At 40.3% G+C, this 21,696-nt stretch overlaps 1 protein-coding gene across 9 annotated transcripts in view; it reads right to left on the reverse strand.

Moving 5' to 3' along the window:
* The window catches only part of DMD (dystrophin), a 3,834,938-nt gene that overhangs the window by 13,737 nt on the left and 3,799,505 nt on the right, over positions 1-21,696 (reverse strand). For all 9 annotated transcript variants that reach the window (XM_073550686.1, XM_073550687.1, XM_073550688.1 and 6 more), the window contains 2 exons: positions 20,678-20,801; positions 4,316-4,408 (listed from right to left, as the gene is read on the reverse strand). In XM_073550686.1, the coding sequence (XP_073406787.1) occupies positions 4,316-4,408; positions 20,678-20,801 (217 nt within the window). The remainder of the gene's footprint in view (positions 1-4,315; positions 4,409-20,677; positions 20,802-21,696) is intronic.

The following is a 21,696-nucleotide window of genomic DNA, read 5'->3' on the forward strand; positions in this document are numbered from 1 at the left end:
ATGAGACAAAAGTAGAGCTTTTTGGGCAAAGGCATCAACATAGAGTTTACAGGAGAAAAAAAAGAGGTATTCAAAGAAGAGAACACGGTCCCTACAGTCAAACATGGCGGAGGTTCCCTGATGCTTTGGGATTGCTTTGCTGCCTCTGGCACTGGACTGCTTGACCGTGTGCATAGCATTATGAAGTCTGAAGACTACCAACAAATTTTGCAGCATAATGTAGGGCCCAGTGTGAGAAAGATGGGTCTCCCTCAGAGGTCATGGGTCTTCCAGCAGGACAATGACCCAAAACACACTTCAAAAAGCACTAGAAAATGGTTTGAGAGAAAGCACTGGAGACTTCTAAGGTGGCCAGCAATGAGTCCAGACCTGAATCCCATAGAACACCTGTGGAGAGATCTAAAAATGTCAGTTTGGAGAAGGCACCCTTCAAATATCAGGGACCTGGAGCAGTTTGCCAAAGAAGAATGGTCTAAAATTCCAGCAGAGCATTGTAAGAAACTCATTGATGGTTACCGGAAGCGGTTGGTCGCAGTTATTTTGGCTAAAGGTTGTGCAACCAAGTATTAGGCTGAGGGTGCCAATACTTTTGTCTGGCCCATTTTTGGAGTTTTGTGTGAAATGATCAATGTTTTGTGCTTCATTCTCGTTTGTGTTTTTTCATTTAAGACAAATTAAATGAAGATAATAATACCAAAGAATTTGTGTTTGCAATCATTTTCAGGAAGAAACTGAGTATTATCTGACAGAATTGCAGGGGTGTCAACACTTTTGGCCACAACTGTACATGTAAAATCCCCATATTATGCTTGTTCCCAATACAGGCAGTTACTTTAGCTTCTCACTATTCAATATCATGGAGGACAGCGCAGGTATATGGAACTCCATAAGCCGAGCAATCAGCGAGTTTTGGAATCTAAAGTGAATAATTTTGGTAATTATTTCATATCTGAGAATTGTTGACTAAGCAATTTCCCATACTCATTATAAGCAGTTTTCCTGGATTTAAAAACCTGTTGACTAACTGTAGCACTATGGAAAAATGAGAAGAAATAAGGATTAAATATTCCCATTACAGTAAGATCTCTTAACTCTGTGAACTTGTATTCCGGAAATGAACATATTTCTATTGGAGCAATGTTGATTTTAGAGCCCAAAGATTCCATGATCAAACTGGTCGGCTGTGGCCAAAATTGGAGATTCACTAGAGATTGTGGGTGGCTATAAAAAAGGAATGATGAAGGCAGTTTCTGCCAATTGTTGACTCTTCTTGTGAGACATACTGTATGAATGTGACAGACGGGAACTGATACGCGGCAGCTGTCTCCGGAGAAGATGATCGGCTGTGCTGAATTTCAATGATCGTTGCATGGTGCTGTCATTGGCAATACTTAGACGAGTTGTTCATGAAAAATATGCACCCCATAAGATAGACGCTGAAACTAGGCCATTCATAAAGGCAACTGTTAAATCAGTAGTTTGTTAACTAAAGGAGCACTCCCACTAAGCTTTTTATCTATTAAATATGTGTATATACAATATACCAGTAATGTAGTGTGAGTGTATTACTATTCTCACCGATCGCCTCTCTCTCCGGTGTCCAGCGCCGATATTCTCTGCTTCTCAGTGACGTCAGCGCTCTGTAGACTGGCTGGGTCACATTGCGCTCTGTGTGATCCGTAAGGGAATATTGCAATATAAGTCTATGGAGGGTGAGAACGAGGCTCCACAGACTCACAATGTAAAAGAGACTTCTGGCTCACACACAGAGTGAGTCGGCTAGTTGCAATTGCGGTGATGTCACTGAGATGAGGTGAAGACCAGCATTGGATCCCGCAGAAAGCAATGGTGAGTATATTAACAGATACACTACATTACATGCACATATACATAGATTTAATGAATAAAAAACTTCTTTAATTCATGGCGTCATTGCCCAATGACAACACTGAAATCGGTAACATTTGGATAATTTAACTTTATAGCAATGTTATATGCAATAAATCTTTGTAAGAGCTATAAAAATGCATAAAACAATAAAAACATCTTTTAAGTGTTACATTTATACCCGCTCCCGAACACCCAAATTGAATGTATTCTGTAATCTTTTCCAGGCCCTTAATTTTATTGAGTATCTGAAAAGGGAAATGTGTCACTACATAATCTGATAACAGAATGATGTAACCTCTGAGACTCAGAATCCAGCAATGTATCACAAGCTGGGCTGCATGTTGTCATTTTGATACAATTGCTATTTTCTCTGTTGCAAATCCAGCAATGCTCTAAATGCCAAGTCCTGTGTAACTCTGCCCACTGATTGGCGGCTTTATGTGCACACTGTTAATTTACAGAAAGCGGCTAATAAGTGGTGGCGGCAGCAGGGTTACACAGAGCAGGAGGACTACATCTAGCAAGACAACTAATCCTGTACTGAATCTCCTGCTGATAAAATACTGAATTTACAAAAACACACAGGCCAGTAAGTGATAAATCTCTGGAATCAGGCTCTCAGCCCATTCATAGTGCTACTCTCAGATTACATAGCAAAAACCTTCATTTTAAACTTTCTCATACGGATTTTCCCAATCACTGTTTACAGTGCATGCAAAATATAGTTCAGAAAACCCAGAGTCGGCCTTTCCAAAGATTACTACCATCTCCTTGAGAGGGATGATGCAATATAAATTAAAGGCAATCTGATTGTGAAAATTTTTGTAATGTCAAAAAAAAACCAAACAAAAACAACAGTAATCTTAGAAAAGTAAACTGAATAAACAAGAAGAAAATAAGTTAATAGGAGATCAATGAAACAAATCAGAATAGATTTACGATTGGAGCTTCAAACGAAAATGATGTAAGGGAGCTGAATAAGTAACATTTCCTCAATATTTTATAGTGGTGATACCCTTCAGGTCAGTTTCAGAAAGAGTAATATGGCTTGAATTTTAACATCCTCACTATAGTCAAAACCCTATATGGGTTACCCATGTTTGGTGCAACAGAGCCAGTTGGTAATTGCCCAGTAATCCAGAGATGCACCATGGCTATCTGAAATTGACGTGAGCACTTACATAACATGCAAGGTTCTGGGACTTACTACACCCTTAAGTAGTAACTTTTTATTTCATAAATCAATAGTACACATGATAATTAGCAACTTTGTAATATATTCCATCAGACAGATATGCTTCTTTCTCCAGTATGACTCATAATTAATACTCAAAATTCTCAATTTACAGGTGAAATCTGTATTCAGTGTAGACAGATTTTTACATTAGTGAGATAGAATCTTATCAGTAATAAAATATATAGCTCAATGGTAGCACCAATAAAAAAATCTGATTGTGGCAATAGCACTATGGATGAAGTAAGTGCAAAAATAACAGCGTATTGATGGTAAGTCACTATGTACTCTCGTTATAGCCGATAAATTAAACCAGAATAAAGGCAGTTTACCATGACAAAAGTACATTTTAATCAATACATCTTGGTAGAAAAATAAACTCCACAGTTGGATGTGTTTAGATAAAATATTCCTGTGCTGAGATAATCTTATAAATGTGTCCCTGCTGTGTACTGTGTAATGGCTGTGTCTGACCGTACAGGAACATGGTCTGATCATACCACAGCTCCTGGATAGATTAGGACGCAAAAGAGAGTATACAGTGACAGTCATTGCAGCACAGGATAACAGCTGCTACTTTTCATAAGACAAAACATTTATAAACAGGCAAGGAAATGTTTTACCTAACAGACAGAATCAGCTGCAATCCCCTTCTGTAATGTCTGTGTACTCTGTTTTGCTTCCTCCCCTGCCCAGGACCTGAGATATGATCAGGCCATGTTCCGTTACGGTCAGAAACGGACATTACACAGGACACAGCAGGGGCACATTTATAATATTATCTCACCGCAGGAACATTTTTTCCAATACATCAAATTGTGGATTTTTATTTCAAGATCTATTGGATTAAAATGAACTTTGTCCTTGGGAAAACCCCCTTTAAATCTGAGTTATGGCAAATTTATATGTGCCAACTGTTAAGCAACCAATGATTGGCCGCATACAAGCTGACCACACTGCCATGCACTTGGAACTAAATACGATTGTTCTTTGCGTGTAGAGCAACATATTAGCAGCAGCAGGACGATGTTTTCACAAGACGAAGTGCTGACGAAAAAGACGATTTTTAGGTTTGCTTAAAAATTATCTTGATAAAAGAGCACTTAGACAATTGGGTCAATAATTGTGAACAACAATGGATTTAAAAAAGAAAGTTGTGATGTTAATGTATTGTTCATTCATAATCCTTACCTCTTACGGTTGGGAAAGAGTTGTTTAGCTGCTCCATGACTTCCTCTAATCCTGTGCTTGTGTCATGTGGAGGACTAAGAACATCATCTTCACCTAAAGAGAAGAGCCATGGAATTTATTTTTAAATTTAACACAGGAAAAAAAGGGCTCTTCTTACACATCGGAAGTTTCACACATATTTTAAAGCACCACACAATATAAAGATACACTTGGCTGCGGTAGCATTGTTGATGATGAACATTTTACATGAGAACACTTCATATATAATTTAAGCCTAAGGCCTCATTTGGAGGCCTATGAACCCTTTACATGTTCTGTCCATGAATTTCATGGATAATGCTCTTGCTCATTAGCACATGACGCTGGTCACATGTCTGTTTAGTTTGTTATCCGTATGTCTGCAAAAAAAAAAGTCACGGCGATATGTCCTTTTCTAATACGCATCACAGATCAAAAACACCCATACAAGTCTATGTGTCAGTGGAAATCACAAACAGCACATGGATGCCATCAGTATACAGTCGGTGTGCTGTCCTTGATTGACATTGTAAGAGACAGAAGTTTTGCGGTTTTTTTTCCATCAGTGAAAAATCAGTGATCAAACACTGATGGTAAAAACTGACACATGGACCAAACACTGATGACCAACAGCGCATGATTTTAACGTACGAGAAAAATCAGACGTCTGAATGAGACCTAAGCTTTTACCCTTCTGTTCTTAACATCCTATGAAACTGAAGCACATATCACACTCGGCACTGATAAATAAGAGAGATTCACAGGGATTTATCAAATTTGGTGTGAGGAAAACACGGTAAAACGTTAACACTCCACCTTTCATTTCTCCAAAAATGCAAAACTAAAGTGAAGTCATAATTCAAATTTTGATTAGATTTTTGATACAGGTAAAACGAAGAGTGGGTTTAAAAAATAAAAAGGAGAAGAATTCTCAGTATTTTATGCTTTCTTTCTCTTTATGAACCAGTCCTGGATTGATCTACCAAATTGCTTGAGAAAATCTGCACAAAACCTGACAGAGATCGCACATTGAAACCAACATCTAAATCGGCTGCCGTGGAATCTACTTCACGCTTCCTTTGCACCATTTTTGATAAATTTCCCCTACTGAGCCCTATTGTTGGGGGATTTCCAGTAAGAAGCCTGTTTATTTGGGAAAACAACCAAATAAGAATTTCCAGAAAACAACCTTCCATGCCCCCTTCCTATATTTATCATGTATCTTTTTTTTACAATTTGAAGATTCACCTTCAATAACCCAGTGACAGAGAACATCAGCGACTGAATGTTGGCTGCAGTCATGATATTCACATACAGTATGTTCTGACTGTCGCAAGAAAAGTTAACAGACACTAAACATCCTGGTAGAAAAAGATGAATCTCAAACATAATAAAGGCAAGGTCGATCATGATAAGCGCGTCTTTTCTTAACCTTCCATACATTTTCAGCTGAAACTGTATGAGACAATCTATGTAGTAGATAAAATGAGCATTACAAATATTAACTAGAGCGTTGTCCCGCGCGATTGAAGAGACAAGCTGAATGATAACTGGGTGCAGCAGGACGTGCCTCGGAAGCAGTTTACTTAATCAGTCCTTTCATTTTGCTAAACGTTTTAGCCACCGCTTAGAACGATTTGTAAACAGGGCTTTGCGTTGGCGGCTAAAGAAGGACAAATCAATGTCTAATTCAGTGACTTTCACTGGTCTTAGGTACATTTTTAGTACTTCCGCTACCCTAGTCACCTACAGCATATTAATCAGTAATATGTCCTATAGTCAGTTCTGGCAAAGTTTTATTCTGGCAATTTTTCAAAGAGGTAACCTTGTCGCAATGTTACACTTCAGCTGTCAGGTGTTCTTTTTCCCCTTCTTTGCATTATTTTAAGAACGACTCTTGACAATTGTATGTCTGCATAACACAGCCATCAGCCATAAATCACTCCCAACTCAAGAACAACTAAAACACACTGTCAACTGCTCCAGATATGAACACACACAATTAGCTCTGCAATAACGGCATGTAAATCTGGGCAGCTGTCATTATGCTTTATTAGGATGGCCCGTCAAGGCCAGGAGGTTCAGTTGTAACCAAGATTCAATATCCCACATCTTCGGCCCATGTCTTCATCACAGGAAGTTGAGATATGTAGTGTTGTCTGCTAAAAGTCCCTGTACCTGCAGAATTTAGATGTCTTTTCTTGACTAATAAAATAGTGGTTCTGAAGTATCAAAAAAAAAACCATAATTCTACACAGCCATCAGTACATTGGTCAGGAGAGAAGTTCAGTACTAACTATGTCCATATCACAGCCTACCACAAAAACAGATACAACTCTCTACATGGTGAAGACCCTTCTAAAGATCACATTTTTCCCGGACCCCTAAAATAGGACATGGGCAATGAGATAGCAGTGATAACTGCAAAAACTCTTTAATTGGAGGTGCTGAAATAAGCAGAATGAGTTCTCCGCTACATGACATGGAATCAATGGCTGGACCTCTATCAGAAAAGAAGGAGCATCTGTTGGCTCGCATTACAAGAATGGTTTAGTAAATTCTTGTAATGCCTATGAAAGAATTCTGAAGCATTTTTCCTCAGATCTCTGCATTGTGGTGTAGCTCTAATTCCTCCTGTAAGTCTACTATATAAAGCTGAATGTGTGTATGTATGTATGTGTGTGTGTCTATGTCCGAGATTGGCATCCGCACCGTCGCAGCTACAGCCACAAAATTTGGCAGAGTCACACGTCTGGACCCCGAGAGCGTCCTAAGTTATGTTGTGAGGCGAAATTTTAACCTGCACGTTCCAATTCACCAAACAATTTTGCCCCTATCTACATAATGGGGAAAAAGTGTGTGTGTATCAAGCCCCGCCCCTCATTATGATGTCACAATGGTTGCCATGGCGATGCTGATTCATCATAGGTTGCAAGCCCCGCCTCTCATTATGATGTCATAATGGTTGCCTATGGGATGGAGGATGTGTGATTGGTATATGGGCACTGGACTATGGGATGGAGGATATGTATGACGGGTATATGGGCACGGGACTATGGGATGGAGGATATGTATGATGGGTATATGGGCACGGGACAATGGGATGGAGGATATGTATGATGGGTATATGGGCACGGGACTATGGGATGGAGGATATGTATGATGGGTATATGGGCACGGGACTATGGGATGGAGGATATGTATGATGGGTATATGGGCACGGGACCATGGGATGGAGGATATGTATGATGGGTATATGGGCACGGGACCATGGGATGGAGGATGTGTGATGGGTATATGGGCACTCTACTATGGGATGGAGGATATGTATGATGGGTATATGGGCACGGGACTATGGGATGGAGGATATGTATGATGGGTATATGGGCACGGGACCATGGGATGGAGGATATGTATGATGGGTATATGGGCACGGGACCATGGGATGGAGGATGTGTGATGGGTATATGGGCACTCTACTATGGGATGGAGGATATGTATGATGGGTATATGGGCACAGGACTATGGGATGGAGGATAATTATAATTTGTTATAACTAACCACAGTTAGTTACTATGCCCGGGAAGCGCCGGGCTCTTCAGCTAGTGTATGAATAAATAAATTAATGGGCATTACCAGTTGGGGGGGGCCTTTCATAGCAATATTGTCCAATCTATATTGACAGTGTAAAAACATGCCCTTTAAACATGGGGAATGGTAACAATTAGATTATGCATACATTTCCAATGTAGCGATATAAGAAAGGATGCTCTAGAATTGTTATTTCATGGGGAAAAATAAATATATTTACGCCATTTCACATGTAGTCCATTTACTGGTTCCTACTTCTAAGCATAAAAGAAGCAGTTAGCTCAAGTCAGGAGACACGCCGTTGGGCTGGAAATTGTGATCCAAGCACAGTCTGTGCTTTACAGATGTGTGAAACTGGCTGTAAAGGGAACTTGTCACCCTGCAGTGCTACCTAGCCGCCTTTCTAAAAGTGCAGCTACTGGGAGAGAATGATGTTATTTCCTCTTGGGCGCTGCCAATTTTTCATCACGGGGGAGTGTACGGGGAAGCTACAGTCACCGCTTACAGCACCCCTTGATATACTGTGAGCAGCAACTGTAAGCACACCCTAGCACTTCTATAGACCTGTGCTCAGCACAGGTGAAAAACTAAATATCTGCAGGTAAATTGAATTTCCGAGGCGACGGTCCCTTTAAACAGAAGTTTTTGTAGAGATGACAGTTTGACTTATAGCAAACCTTTCAGGTGATGACAGCTTCCTTATTCAAGGGAAATGTGTCATAGGACAAGAAAATCCAAGTCTGTGATAAATAGATTTATATGATTTGGACCACTAGGAGATTCCTGCACTAAAATCAGAGTGGATCCTGAAAGTGAGAGTCCAGAATACAGCACCTATACAGGCTTGTTGGTAGTCTTCTCTGCACACACAATGACAGAGAAAAATCTGTCAATCATTATTATCCATAGCTTCCAATTCCAAGCTGTATAAACTTAAATGCTTATTGGTTTAAAGCAGATTAGGTGATGTGTATGTGTGTAATGAAGGAGGGGTGATGGTGCTGCTCTCACTGCTGTCCATCCCATCTTTCTAAAAGCTAAACAGCTGCTGTGACCCAGAAATATCCTATACTATGTACTGTCCTCTCCAGGTCACAGCAGCTTCTTCTTACTGCCTGTCCTCAGGAGCACCACATTGCAGAACAGGTTTCTGAGACTGTAACAATACAACAGTACAATAGCGATTACCTCCTAACACAAAATGAGTGACATATGCTTCTGCTGCATAAAGGAGCACTCACAAAACGTTTTATTGCCTAGACCTGTATAAATGTACTATGTGTACACAATTATTTGGCAAGTGATTATTTTGATCATATTTTATGCATATTTTCAAACACTAAGCTATGTAAATTTGAATACTTATCTCCTCTGGAAAGTTTTTTAAAAAACGTACGTTGAAGTTCTGGACTACTTATTCCCTTGAACAGTCTACACTTATACTATATTTGCATGTGACAATTGCATCTATAACTTAGTATGCCAATTGATTTCACTATGAGAGAATATTATATATTTAAGTAAATATATTTCTGAAGGCGTTATTGACATGAAGTTCTCACCAAAATAGCCTCACAGCTATCAGCAACTCTTCTGATAATTCTTTTCACTCCTCTGTTTCAAATCCTGTGGGGATCACCATGTCATGGCCGGTTTATGGTAAAATGATGTTCTTTCCAGTTCTGGATTATGGCCCCAAAAGTGCTCACTGGAGCCTTCAGTAGTTTAGAAATTCTTCTATAACTAATGCCATCAGTATGTTTTGCAACAATGAGGTTGCTAAGGTCTTGATTGTTCACTGGTTTTCCCTAAAGGGCCAGTCACACTAAGAGATATCGCTAGCAATATCACTATAACTAGTGACGTTATAGCGATATTGCTAGCGATATCGCTGTGTCTGATACTTACCTACGACCGGCTCCCCCGCTGGTTATCGCTGATCGCGCGAGAACGTTCAGGACTGTTTCTCGTCGTCAGCGTCCTGCGGCGCTTCCTGCTGTGAAGACGAGCGACGCGTGGACGCGGGTGGGAGGACGCAGGATTGCCGCGTCTGACAGGTAAGTAGCGACCCCCGTCCCCAGCGATGTCGCTAGTGAGATCTGCCTATGTGGCAGCTCACTAGCGCGACCACTTAGCGATGTACCAGCGATCCTGAGCGGGTCATATCGCTGGTCGGGATCGCTGGTACATCGCTAAGTGTGACAGTACCTTAACATGAGATGTTTCTTGTGTGACACCTTGGTAATGAGACACCTTTTTATAGGCCATCAGTTGAACCAGCTGATATTTTTCACTAAGTGGCAGGATTGCTTTCTAAGTACTGATACATTTCAGCTAGTGTCACGATTTTACATGGTTTTTTTGCACCTCTTTCTTCATGTGTTCAATACTTTTTCCTGTCTCGTTTCTCATTATTACATATAATTTATGGACATCTATGGTTTGATTTCTTTGTCTGTGTGGATTGGATGGGTTGTTACCAGCATTGTTTCACCCGTTGTATATTTAAGACCTCCTTCACACGATCCAGATAGAAAATTATTTACCTTAACCCCTTTCTGACATCAGACGTACTATCCCGTCCATGGGACCCGGGCCCCTATGCCCATGGACGGGATAGTACGTCTAGCGCCGCTGATCGCGGCCGGGTGTCAGCTGATTATCACAGCTGACACCTGGCACAATGTGTCAGGGGCAGTTACAGACCGCCCTCGACACGTTAACCCCTTGTACACCGCGATCAAACACGATCGCGGTGTACCGGGGGTTAAAGGGAAGCATCGGCAGGGAGGGGGCTCCCTCCGTGCTTCCCTAAGCCCCCCACGGCAGCGCAATGTGCAGCGCAATGTGCAGCGCTGCTGCTGGGGGGACTCCTTCCCTACAGGCCCCCGGATCCAAGATGGCGACGGGGGCCTTCGGGGACCTGTAGGGAGCTGACTTCCTCACTGCCTGCAAAGCGCAGGCATGAGGAAGTCTGCAGAACTGCCTGTGACAGATTGCTGATCTGTCACAGTGATCTGTGATGTCCCACCTGGGACTATGTAATAAAGTAAAAAAAAAAAAAAGTGTAAAAATAATTTAAAAAAAAAAAAAAAAAAAAAAAAAAAAAAAAAAAAAAAAAAATCGCTAAATAAATTAGTAAAAAAAAATAAAAAAATTCCCCAATAAATTCATTTTTTGAAAAAAACAAAACAACAATAAAAGTACACATATTTGTTATCGCCACGTACGTAGAGACCCGCCCTATAAAACTGTCCCATTAGTTAACCCCTTTAGTGAACCCCTTAAAAAATAAAAATAAAAAACGAAGCAAAAAATAATGATTTATTATCATACCACTGAACAAAAAGTGCAATAACGCGCGATCAAAAAGATGCATATAAATATCCATGGCACTGCTGAAAACGTCATCTTGTCCCGCAAAAAACGAGCCGCCATACAGCATCATTCGCAAAAAAATAAATAAGTTACAGCTCGCAGAATAAAGCGATGCAAAATTAATTATTTTTTATATAAAATTGTTTTCATTGCAAAAAAACGACAAAAGATAAAAAAACGACCTAAATGAGGTATCACTGTAACCGTACTGACCCGAAGAATAAAACCAGCATACTCAGGACAAATTGCAAAACAACTTTTGGGGTCCAATTTCTCCTGCTACCCTTAGGAAAATAAAAAATTGGGGGCAAAAATATCATTTTTGTAGAAAAAAATGATTTTTTTATTTTCATGCCCAGGCGTTATAAACTTCTGTGAAGCACTTGGGGGTTCAAAGTGCTCACCACACATCTAGATAAGTTCCGCGGGGGGTCTAGTTTCCAAAATGGGGTCACTTGTGAGGAGTTTCAATAGTTTAGGTACATCAGGGGCTCTCCAAACGCACACGACACCCGCAGACAAATCCATCAAAGTCTGCATTCCAAAACGTCACTACTTCCCTTCCGAGCCCCGACGTGTGCCCATACAGTAGTTTTCTCCCACATATGAGGTATCAGCGTACTCAGGACAAATTGGACAACAACTTTTGGGGTCCAATTTCTCTTGATACCCTTGGGAAAATGAAAAAATTGGTGACTAAAAGATCATGTTTGTGGAAAAAATATACGATATTTTTATTTTCACGCCCGGTCATTATAAACTTCTGTGAAGCACTGGGGGGTTCAAAGTGCTCACCACACATCTAGATAAGTTCCTTGGGGGGTCTAGTTTCCAAAATGGTGTCATTTGTGGGGGGTTTCCACTGTTTTGGTACATCAGTGGTTTTCCAATCGCAACATGGTGTCCGATCTCAATTCCAGCCAAAAACGTCAAATGGCGCTGCTTCCCTTCCGAGCTCTGTCATGCGCCCAAATAGTCATTTACACCCACATATGGGGTATCAGCGTACTCAGGACAAATTGCACAATAACTTTTAGGGACCTGTTACCCTTGGAAAAATAAAAATTGGGGGTGAAAAGATCATTTTTGTGGAAAAAATATGATTTTTTAATTGTACCACTGTACGTTATAAACTTCTGTGAAGCCCTTGTGGGTTCAAAGTTCTCACCACATATCTAGATAAGTTCCTTGGGGGGGTCTAGTTTCCAAAATGGGGTCACTTGGGGGGGTTTCCACTGTTTAGGTACATCCGGGGCTCTCCTAACACGACATGGCGTCCGATCTGAATTCCAGCCAATTTTGCATTGAAAAAGTCAAACGGCGCTCCTTCTCTTCTGAGGTCTGTCATGCGCCGAAACAGTGGTTCCCCCCCACATATCAGGTATCAGCGTACTCAGGACAAATTGCACAATAACTTTTGAAGTCCAACTTCTCCTGTTACCCTTGGTAAAATGAAAAAAATTGAACCTGAATTATTTTTTTAGTGAAAAAAAGTTAAATGTTCATTTTTTTTTAAATATTCAAAAAATTCCTGTGACGCACCTAAAGGGTTAATAAACTTCTTGAATGTGGTTTTGAGCACCTTAAGGGGTGCAGTTTTTAGAATGGTGTCACTTTTGGGTATTTTCTATCATATAGACCCCTCAAAGTGCTTCAAATGTGATGTGGTCCGTAAAAATAAAATGGTGTTGCAAAAATGAGAAATCACTGGTCAATTTTTAACCCTTATAACTTCCTAACAAAAAAAAATTTTGGTTTCAAAATTGTGCTGATGTAAAGTAAACATGTGGGAAATGTTACTTATCAAGTTTTTTGTGTGCCGTATCTCTGTGATTTAAGGGCATAAAAATTCAAAGTTGGAAAATTGCAAAATTTTCTAAATTTTCGCCAAATGTCCGTTTTTTTCACAAATAAACGCAAGTTCTATGAATGAAATTTTACCACTAACATGAAGTACAATATGTCACGAGAAAACTATGTCAGAATCACCGGGATCCATGGAAGCGTTCCAGAGTTATGACCTCATAAAGGGACAGTGGTCAGAATTGTAAAAATTGGCCCAGTCATTATCGTGCAAACCACCCTTGGAGGTAAAGGGGTTAAAGGGAGCCTGACAGGTGATATAGACTACTCAAGCTATGTGCAGAATATATCAGCCCCAGCTGTAGTATCTCACCAGGTGTGTTTGTCTCTGTAAGGCTGCGGGGTTTCATAGAAAAACATACTATGTATGGGTGAAGGGGTTAAACTATGCTACATGTCTAAATGCACAGCCACCTTATCTATCCTAGTGTTAACATATTGATATTATACTCGTATTTGATGTGTCTTTCGTAAACTTTCTTTTGCATGTTGCTCTCCAGATTTTTAAATGATTATTTGTTATTTTTGAATATTTCCTAAAAAATGCATTTTATTTATCCTTTTGAATGGTTATGTATAATTATGGGTTCCTGTTTTTTCCAAGCTGTATAAACTTGAATCCCTATTGAATGAAGCAGATCTGGTGATGTATATTTGTGTAAAGGGGTAGAGTGAGGCCTAAAGTTAATAACTAGAGATGGGCGAATCCGAACAGTAAAGTTCGGAGCCATGCTGAACACCTACTATTCGGGCACGGACACCGAACACCGACCAGGAAGTCCAGGTTACTGTTCGGGTTGGCACCCCGAACACCGGGTGTTTCTCGTGCTGTCATGTGCATGATAGCGTGGCAAACCCTGCTTCTGATGGGCAGTAAAATCATTATCGCCAGTCAGACAGCCGCGGATCCCACGCTGTCAAATGACATCATGAGCCCGCAGCTGTGCTCGGAGGTAAAAAGTTTACCTCCGGTCCATGGCGTCGGCTGATGGGACTACTGCTAATAGGTACATTTTCTTGATCACAAGATGTTACACTGCCTGTGTTGCACAAAGCAACCAATCACTAAGCATCTTTCATTTCACCAGAGCAGTTTAAAAGACGAAAGCTGAGCTGTGATTGGTTGCTATGAGCAACAGTTTTCCCGCTCCACAACACCTCAGCAGACACAGACCGGGTGGGAGAAATCTAACATCCCCGGGAACATAAGCCAGCCATTGTCTGCCTCCCCCCCAGAAAGGAGCAGAGCGCACATGAAAGAAATGAATAACCCCCTCCTCTATTACTGCCAGGCTCTATTGTTACCGGCGTAGAAAATCACACCATCAACGGCCGCACACAGAGCCACACTGTCAGGTAACATAACCACACATCTCCAGGAACTCCCTGCTCAGTGCCACCCAGATCTGGACTATGGGATGGAGGATGTGCGATGGGTATGGAACGATGGGATGGAGGATATTATGATGGGTATATGGGCACGGGACTATGGGATGGAGGATATGTATGATGGGTATATGGGCACGGGACTATGGGGTAGAGGATGTGTGATGGGTATATGGGCACTGGACTATGGGATGGTGGATGTGTGATGGGTGTATGGGCACTGGACTATGGGACAGAGGATATGTATGATGGGTATATGGACACGGGACTATGGGATGGGGGATATGTATGATGGTTATATGGACACGGGACTAAGGACTGGAGGATATATATGATGGGTATATGGATATGGGACTATGGGATGAAGGATATGTATGATGGGTATATGGGCATGGGACTATGGGATGGAGGATGTGTGATGGGTATATGGGCACTGGACTATGGGATGGAGGATATGTATGATGGTTATATGGACATGGGACTATGGGATGGATCATATGTATGATGAGTATATGGGCATTGGACTATGGGATGGAGGATGTGTGATGGGTATATAGGCACTAGACTATCGGCTGGAGGATATGTATGATGGGTATATGGGCAAGGGACTATGGGATGCAGGATATGTATGATGGGGATGGGTATATGGGCACGGGACTATGGGATGGAGGATGTGTGATGGGTATATGGGCACTGGACTATAGGATGGAGGATATGCATGATGGGTATATGGGCACGGGACTATGGGATGGAGGATATGTATGATGGGTATATGGGCACGGGACTATAGGATGGAGGATGTGTGATGGGTATATAGGCACTGGACTATCGGCTGGAGGATATGTATGATGGGTATATGGGCAAGGGACTATTGGATGCAGGATATGTATGATGGGGATGGGTATATGGGCACGGGACTATGGGATGGAGGATGTGTGATGGGTATATGGGCATGGGACTATAGGATGGAGGATGTATGATGGGTATATGGGCACGGGACTATGGGATGGAGGATATGTATGATGGGTATATGGGCACTGGACTATAGGATGGAGGATATGTATGATGGGTATATGGGCACGGGACTATGGGATGGAGGATATGTATGATGGGTATATGGGCATTGGACTATGGGATGGAGGATAATCATTATAATTTATAACTAACCACAGTTAGTTACTATAGTATGACCAAGCAACGCCGCACTCTTCAGCTAGTTTTTCATATATCTTGATAGCTGAGAGAGCTACAAGGAATGTAGTAGGAAGGTACCAGTAAAGGCAAACTGTCCTAATGAGCAGCAAAGGCACAATGCTCTTACAGATTATTCACAAACCACAGAACAAAAGCCATTAGTATTTTCATCTACAAAAAAAATCAGTTATTACATGAGTGAAATAGAACAATCAAAAGCCCAGTGATTACTGTCTGCCATAATTGCACTTTCTCTTCTGTTTCCAGTAATCAGAAGCCAAGCAGGTACTGATAGCAGATCTCTGGCTGTAAGAATGAACGATATGGAGCAAAACACGTCAAGTCTCATCAATGCTTTTTATTTTTTTGTGGGGGTGAGAGGGGCTCTGCAAAAAAGTATTTGTTCACATGAGCAAACAACTATGAATATTTCTTAGGCCCCCAGCAATTCATTGCACAGGCCTTTCAATAAGGTCCTGGACTCTTATTAGGATGCACCAATTCTGAGGAAGAACTACTAAAACGCGTGTCAAGTGGATACACTTGAGCTCCCTGGACTCTGGGTTTTTATATTTATCTATACATTTTCTAATATTGGTCTTGGCCTGCATTTACTCTTATACTTCTATATGAAATTGCTTACAAATGCTCTTAAAATGCCTGCTTTGACCTTAGCTGTGATTTGTACTTTTGTATATGGATTTCTCTCATGAATTATTTAAATTATTTTTCATTTACTTTACAATACAATTTTTCTCTCTTGGGAGTCACCAGAGTCAAACCCCAGCACCGTCCAGTTACATACTTTGTGTCCTGCTTGCACTTTATTTATATGCTTCCTGCACTTGAATTATTAGGACCCCATTATTCTCAATGTTACAATTCTGTGAATCAAACTGAGTTCATCCTGCAGGGTGCTACCCCAGATGCAAAATCTCACACACAAATGATCTATATGCTCAGTGTTTGCTGTCTTCGTTTTCTGTATGGTCCGTACACATCTCTGGTTTTTAAGCTGTTTTTATTTTTTGTGTGTTTCAATAAAATATATATGTAAATACTTATGTCCCCCCAAAATTTGAGAAAAGTATTCAAGCAGTGATACCTTTATTGGCTAACCAGAGAAATTATATTTGCAAGCAAGTTTTCAGGGCTCAAAAGGCCCCTTCATCAGGCTAATTACAAGTGAATTACTGAGAAGAGATGGCAACATTTAAATAGAAATTACAACAGGACATGAGGTGATACAGGCCAAGGAAATTAAATTAAGGTTTTTGTTACACATGTAAATGAGGTGGCAGTGTTCTATTAGAGATCTGAAGACCTTCTTGTGGAGGTGTGAACTGTGTCCATGTAATGAGTCATGAATACAGGTGTCAAATTCAGTCCTATTGTTAGAGACTGAAACATATTTATAAATTTAAACTCCCAAATCTTCCTTTCTCTGTCACTATTAAAATGACCTTTCAATATTAGGACTTTTAGATCTGCCAAGCTGTGTCCAGGTCTAGAGAAGTGTATTCCTACAGGTGTGTCCAGCTCATTTTTTATCGTATGTCTATGCAGATTCATCCTTGTTTGTAGCTTTTGCTTCGTTTCTCCTATGTATGTCCCTGCATTGCACCTTGTACATTGTATCATGTACATGACATTGGAGGATGTACATGAAAAATAGTCCATGATCCATAATATAATAATTTCTCTGGTTAGCCAATAAAGGTATCACTGCTTGAATACTTTTCTAAATTTTTTTGGGGACTAAGTATTTACATCTATTTTTCTGGCTAACACGGTACCACGATACGGTGTATTGTACATAATAAAATATATACCATACATGTTTACATATTTTATGTCTGGAGAACTATTTTTCTTCATATAGGATTTTTAAGATATCTTCCCAGGAGTGCAGTTAAAGAAGGGCACTATGTATTTGTACAGCACGTGCAGGAAAACGTACAATTTCTATGGATGTTCTATTGCACTACTTGAGGACTGCGTTTAATTTCCTAGGTGCTATTTTTACTATTCTTCTGGTAACTGCATATAAGCATTCACCCATGTGTAGAAAGGCACTTTTTTCGGGGCATTTCCAATCCCTTGGCACCATCTTGTGCGTGAGTTTCTGACTGGCTAAAAGTCAGAAGCTATGTCAAAAGCTCTCAATGCAAGTCTTTGAGAGCCAGAACAAGGCCAGAATGAGGCTCTAAGACTTGTACTGAGTTGTGAACTCTGGCTTGCTCCATGAAACACTAGAGCGACACGGCATGTCAAAACTGCCTGAGACCGATGGGAGCTGCGGTGATAACAAATGAAGACACTGGAAGGTGAGTATAAGACAGAGGGTAGTGATGCAATATGCAATAAAAAAAAAAAAAAAAACACGCTAGAGTGGTGCTTTTAAAAAAACGCAAAAAAACCCCACTTTCCATCAGTTGCATAGTTGCTTTATTCAGAATGCATAGAGCATAATAATTGAAATTTATGGTCCACCTTTGATTGGCCATATAGTCAGTAACTGCTAAAGGTAGCATCATTGTAAGCATTGCAGCTTCTACTTTACATTGAATTTCTGTGTCTTGAAGCCATTTAGATTTATGTGGGCCTACTGGGTCTTGAAGCCATTTAGATTTCTATGTGCCTTCCATGTCTTGACGCCATTTGGATTTTTGTGGGCTTACCATGCTTCGAAACCATTTCAATTTATGTAGACCTACAGTTTCTTGAGGCCATTAAGATTTCTGTGGGCCTACAGAGTCTTGATGCCATTTGGATTTTTGTGAGCCTGCCATGTTTGAAGCCATGTGTTTTTTTGTGGGCCTACTGTGTCATGAAGCCATATAGATTTTTGTGGGTTAATCGTGTCTTGACAAGATTGGGATTTTTGTGGGCTTACAGTGTCTTGAACGTCAAAATACAGCTATACTTTGGTTGTGTGAAACCAGCCAAGGATACCAAATCTCATCACTTTATATGCTGCAAACTTATATATGCGGCTTAAACCCATTGTAAATTAAATGAACTATGAACACCTACTCATTATCATTTTAGAGACAAAGTTCCCAAAAATGTAAAACTCGGTTGTCTAATCCTAAACATAGATGCAACTAACAAAGGATTTTACTTGCAGTGTCAGTTTTCTATCAATACCGCTTCTCTACTGTGGAGCAACGTCTTATATCTCTAGCCTATAGGTAGACATGTTTCACTGTCGTATGAGGAACCATTGGAGTACATCACAGATGACTGTACATGTGCATAAGCACACTTATATTAAAATATAAAATATTTCGACAAGCATGCATTATTGTCTTTACTTACATGAGAAACTGATGTTCTATGAAGGCCAGGGTTAATATTGGAGATGTCTTGGTATGCATATTTTTTCACACTCTAAATACATCTCTTGTTGCCATAGAAATAATGATCTCCGCTATTGATTATAAGCATTACTGCAGGGAAATGCTGCAGTAGGGACATAATCATTTGCTTAAGGATTATGTGTGATTTAAACTTATATTTTTTGCATATATTTTTTATTTTTACCTTATTTTTTTCACTTCCTTAAAGAACTTTAATTTGCAGACAACTGATTGCTTGTACTACATACTGAAATATTTCAATATTGAAGCACAGTTTTCCTATGAAGCCCAGATTGTGGCCAAACTCTACAAGAGAACTAGGATAGCTACTTGGGCCTTCAGCACACTGGTAATGGTATCATTTATATGCCATTGTCATTGATGGACAGGGTCAATTAAATGGTTTACTTGCCGCGACTGGAGCAAGCTCTGATAGCTGCAATTACAGGAAGATGCCAGCTATTTAACACAGCCGGCATATGCTTGGTAAGCTCAGCTCCTGAGCCCACGTCATACAGCCCTTAGTGACCTACTATAAAAATGTAAATATTAAATTAATATAAGTTGATACATGAAACTTATATATTGGTAATGATCCCATTAAATACAGTAGTATACCTTTTCCTGCAAACTAGCTCTATGCTCGGTTCACAGTTGCATACAACACTACTTCATGTCAAAGTACCAGACACTACGACAGAGAATTTGAGTGCTACTAAGTGTAGTGTCAGCAGATAATTTCTTGGCCTAACTAGATCCAGTACAGACCTAAGAAAGACCATTTTCACTTAAACATTTGTAATATAAAGGAGCTGTTTGTAGCTGCATGTCATACAAGTGCCGAGTGACACACAAGACTCAAGCCTAAGGAGGGCCCGCGGCACTTCTGGGCCAGTGTTTGTGCTAGAAGGCCCTCTAACTGCACGTGACTTGGAGGCGACTACAAGCGAATTTGTTTTTCACACTCACTTGTCTGCTTACTTATTGCAATAGATTAACAGTGAGGTAATCGCACCCAACAGCAAGTTCAAACATCCACACCAAAGAAGACAATAGGTCACTTTCACTAAACTACGGTACTAATGCTATATTAAAATGACTATAGAGTTGAGCAAAAAGATTCTTAATGGTCCAGCATCCAGTATGGCCTTCTGTGGCAGCCAGACCAGGGTAATCTTCACTTCTGTGTCCACCATCCTGTGTGCTGCTTGGGTAATGACATTGGGAAACTAGAGGTGCAAGAGGAGAAAGAGGTACAGGATGCTGGCCGCAGACGTGAAGACAGTAGAGGTTATGCACACTATGATGACCATATGCTGTAATAATAGGTTTGGAAAAGGTTTGTCCTGACCTATATGACACTAAGGTAACATTATTAGCTAACATGAGTTATACCGCAACCTTTAATTAAAATATTTATTTTTGATCCCAACTTGTATGCTTTGCTTTAATCGACTGGAAACATTAGCATATAAAAAACATGAAAACCTGGGACTGGAAGTGATATACGTTTCATGAACCTTTTTTTTGCTAGTGAGAACAAGCATTTTTCTGTAGCTAAAAGTCTTACCCATGGTTTCAGATGTTTGGCTGCCAACTACACGAAGCAACATGGGCTGGTTGCTCTCTGATCTCTGCAGCGAGGGAGTAGGAGAGGAAAATGTTGTACCATTGACCTTTGCCTCAGCTTGCGGCTAAAACACAAGAAAAACGGAAATAAAGGTTTCTGCTTGCAGGAATCTGCAGTCAAATAATCAATGATTTTCAGACTAAACAATGAGTGTCAAACACAACAAATGTCCAGATTGCATCCGTTTAGTGAGTATATGCTGCTTGGAAGCAGAAAAGCATGGAGGGAGATAAGTGATTAACTATAATTTCCCGCTCGCTACTACTGGAGCATCCCATTGTCGGCTGCTCTTTAGTGCTGCTGCAGTAGTTGTTCCTCGGAAAGACCAGATATCATTGATTTCATACAAATCAGGCCCCATTATAGTCTGCGTATTGGGAATTTATAATCCGGTAAAATCCTGCTTACAGCATAAGCCTTTAGTGGGGGAATCTTTATCACAGGTTGATTGGTGTTGTATCTTCCCTAATTTGTGGCTGTATGGATTCAGGTTCATGTGGCAAAAGTGTCAAGCGCCATCTAGTGGTCAATCACTTTCAATGCACTTGGTGTTTCTCATTCTGTGTTTCACTTGGTTAGGATTAGCACCTTAAGGATTTTTGGTTTAATTTCATTTATTTGCATTTATCCCATTAATTGTCACATGATTTTCAACTAACATGAATGACAAGCAATAGTGTATACCTAGCTGCTATTTATTGATTTTTTTTCAACTATTCATAGCTCTATTTTTCCTAGCATCTTGTCTTGAAATTGTGATTGTTTTTAATTTTCATCAAAATAAATATTATGGTTTTATACCTATTAATATTGTTTGCTGTCACTTCTAATCTTTGCTTCTGATCATACCAGAAGCAAAATTTTGCTTTTTCATTGATTTCTTCTGAAGTGCAGCCCAATGCTAATGGGCCTTTCTATAGTTATGGACAAAGAGTGATGTCCACAAAAATGCTGATCAC

The sequence above is a fragment of the Dendrobates tinctorius genome, unplaced genomic scaffold (genome assembly GCF_039654945.1).
Source record: "Dendrobates tinctorius isolate UK_male_01 unplaced genomic scaffold, ASM3965494v1 ptg000166l, whole genome shotgun sequence".
In the NCBI taxonomy this organism is placed as follows: Eukaryota; Metazoa; Chordata; class Amphibia; order Anura; family Dendrobatidae; genus Dendrobates; species Dendrobates tinctorius.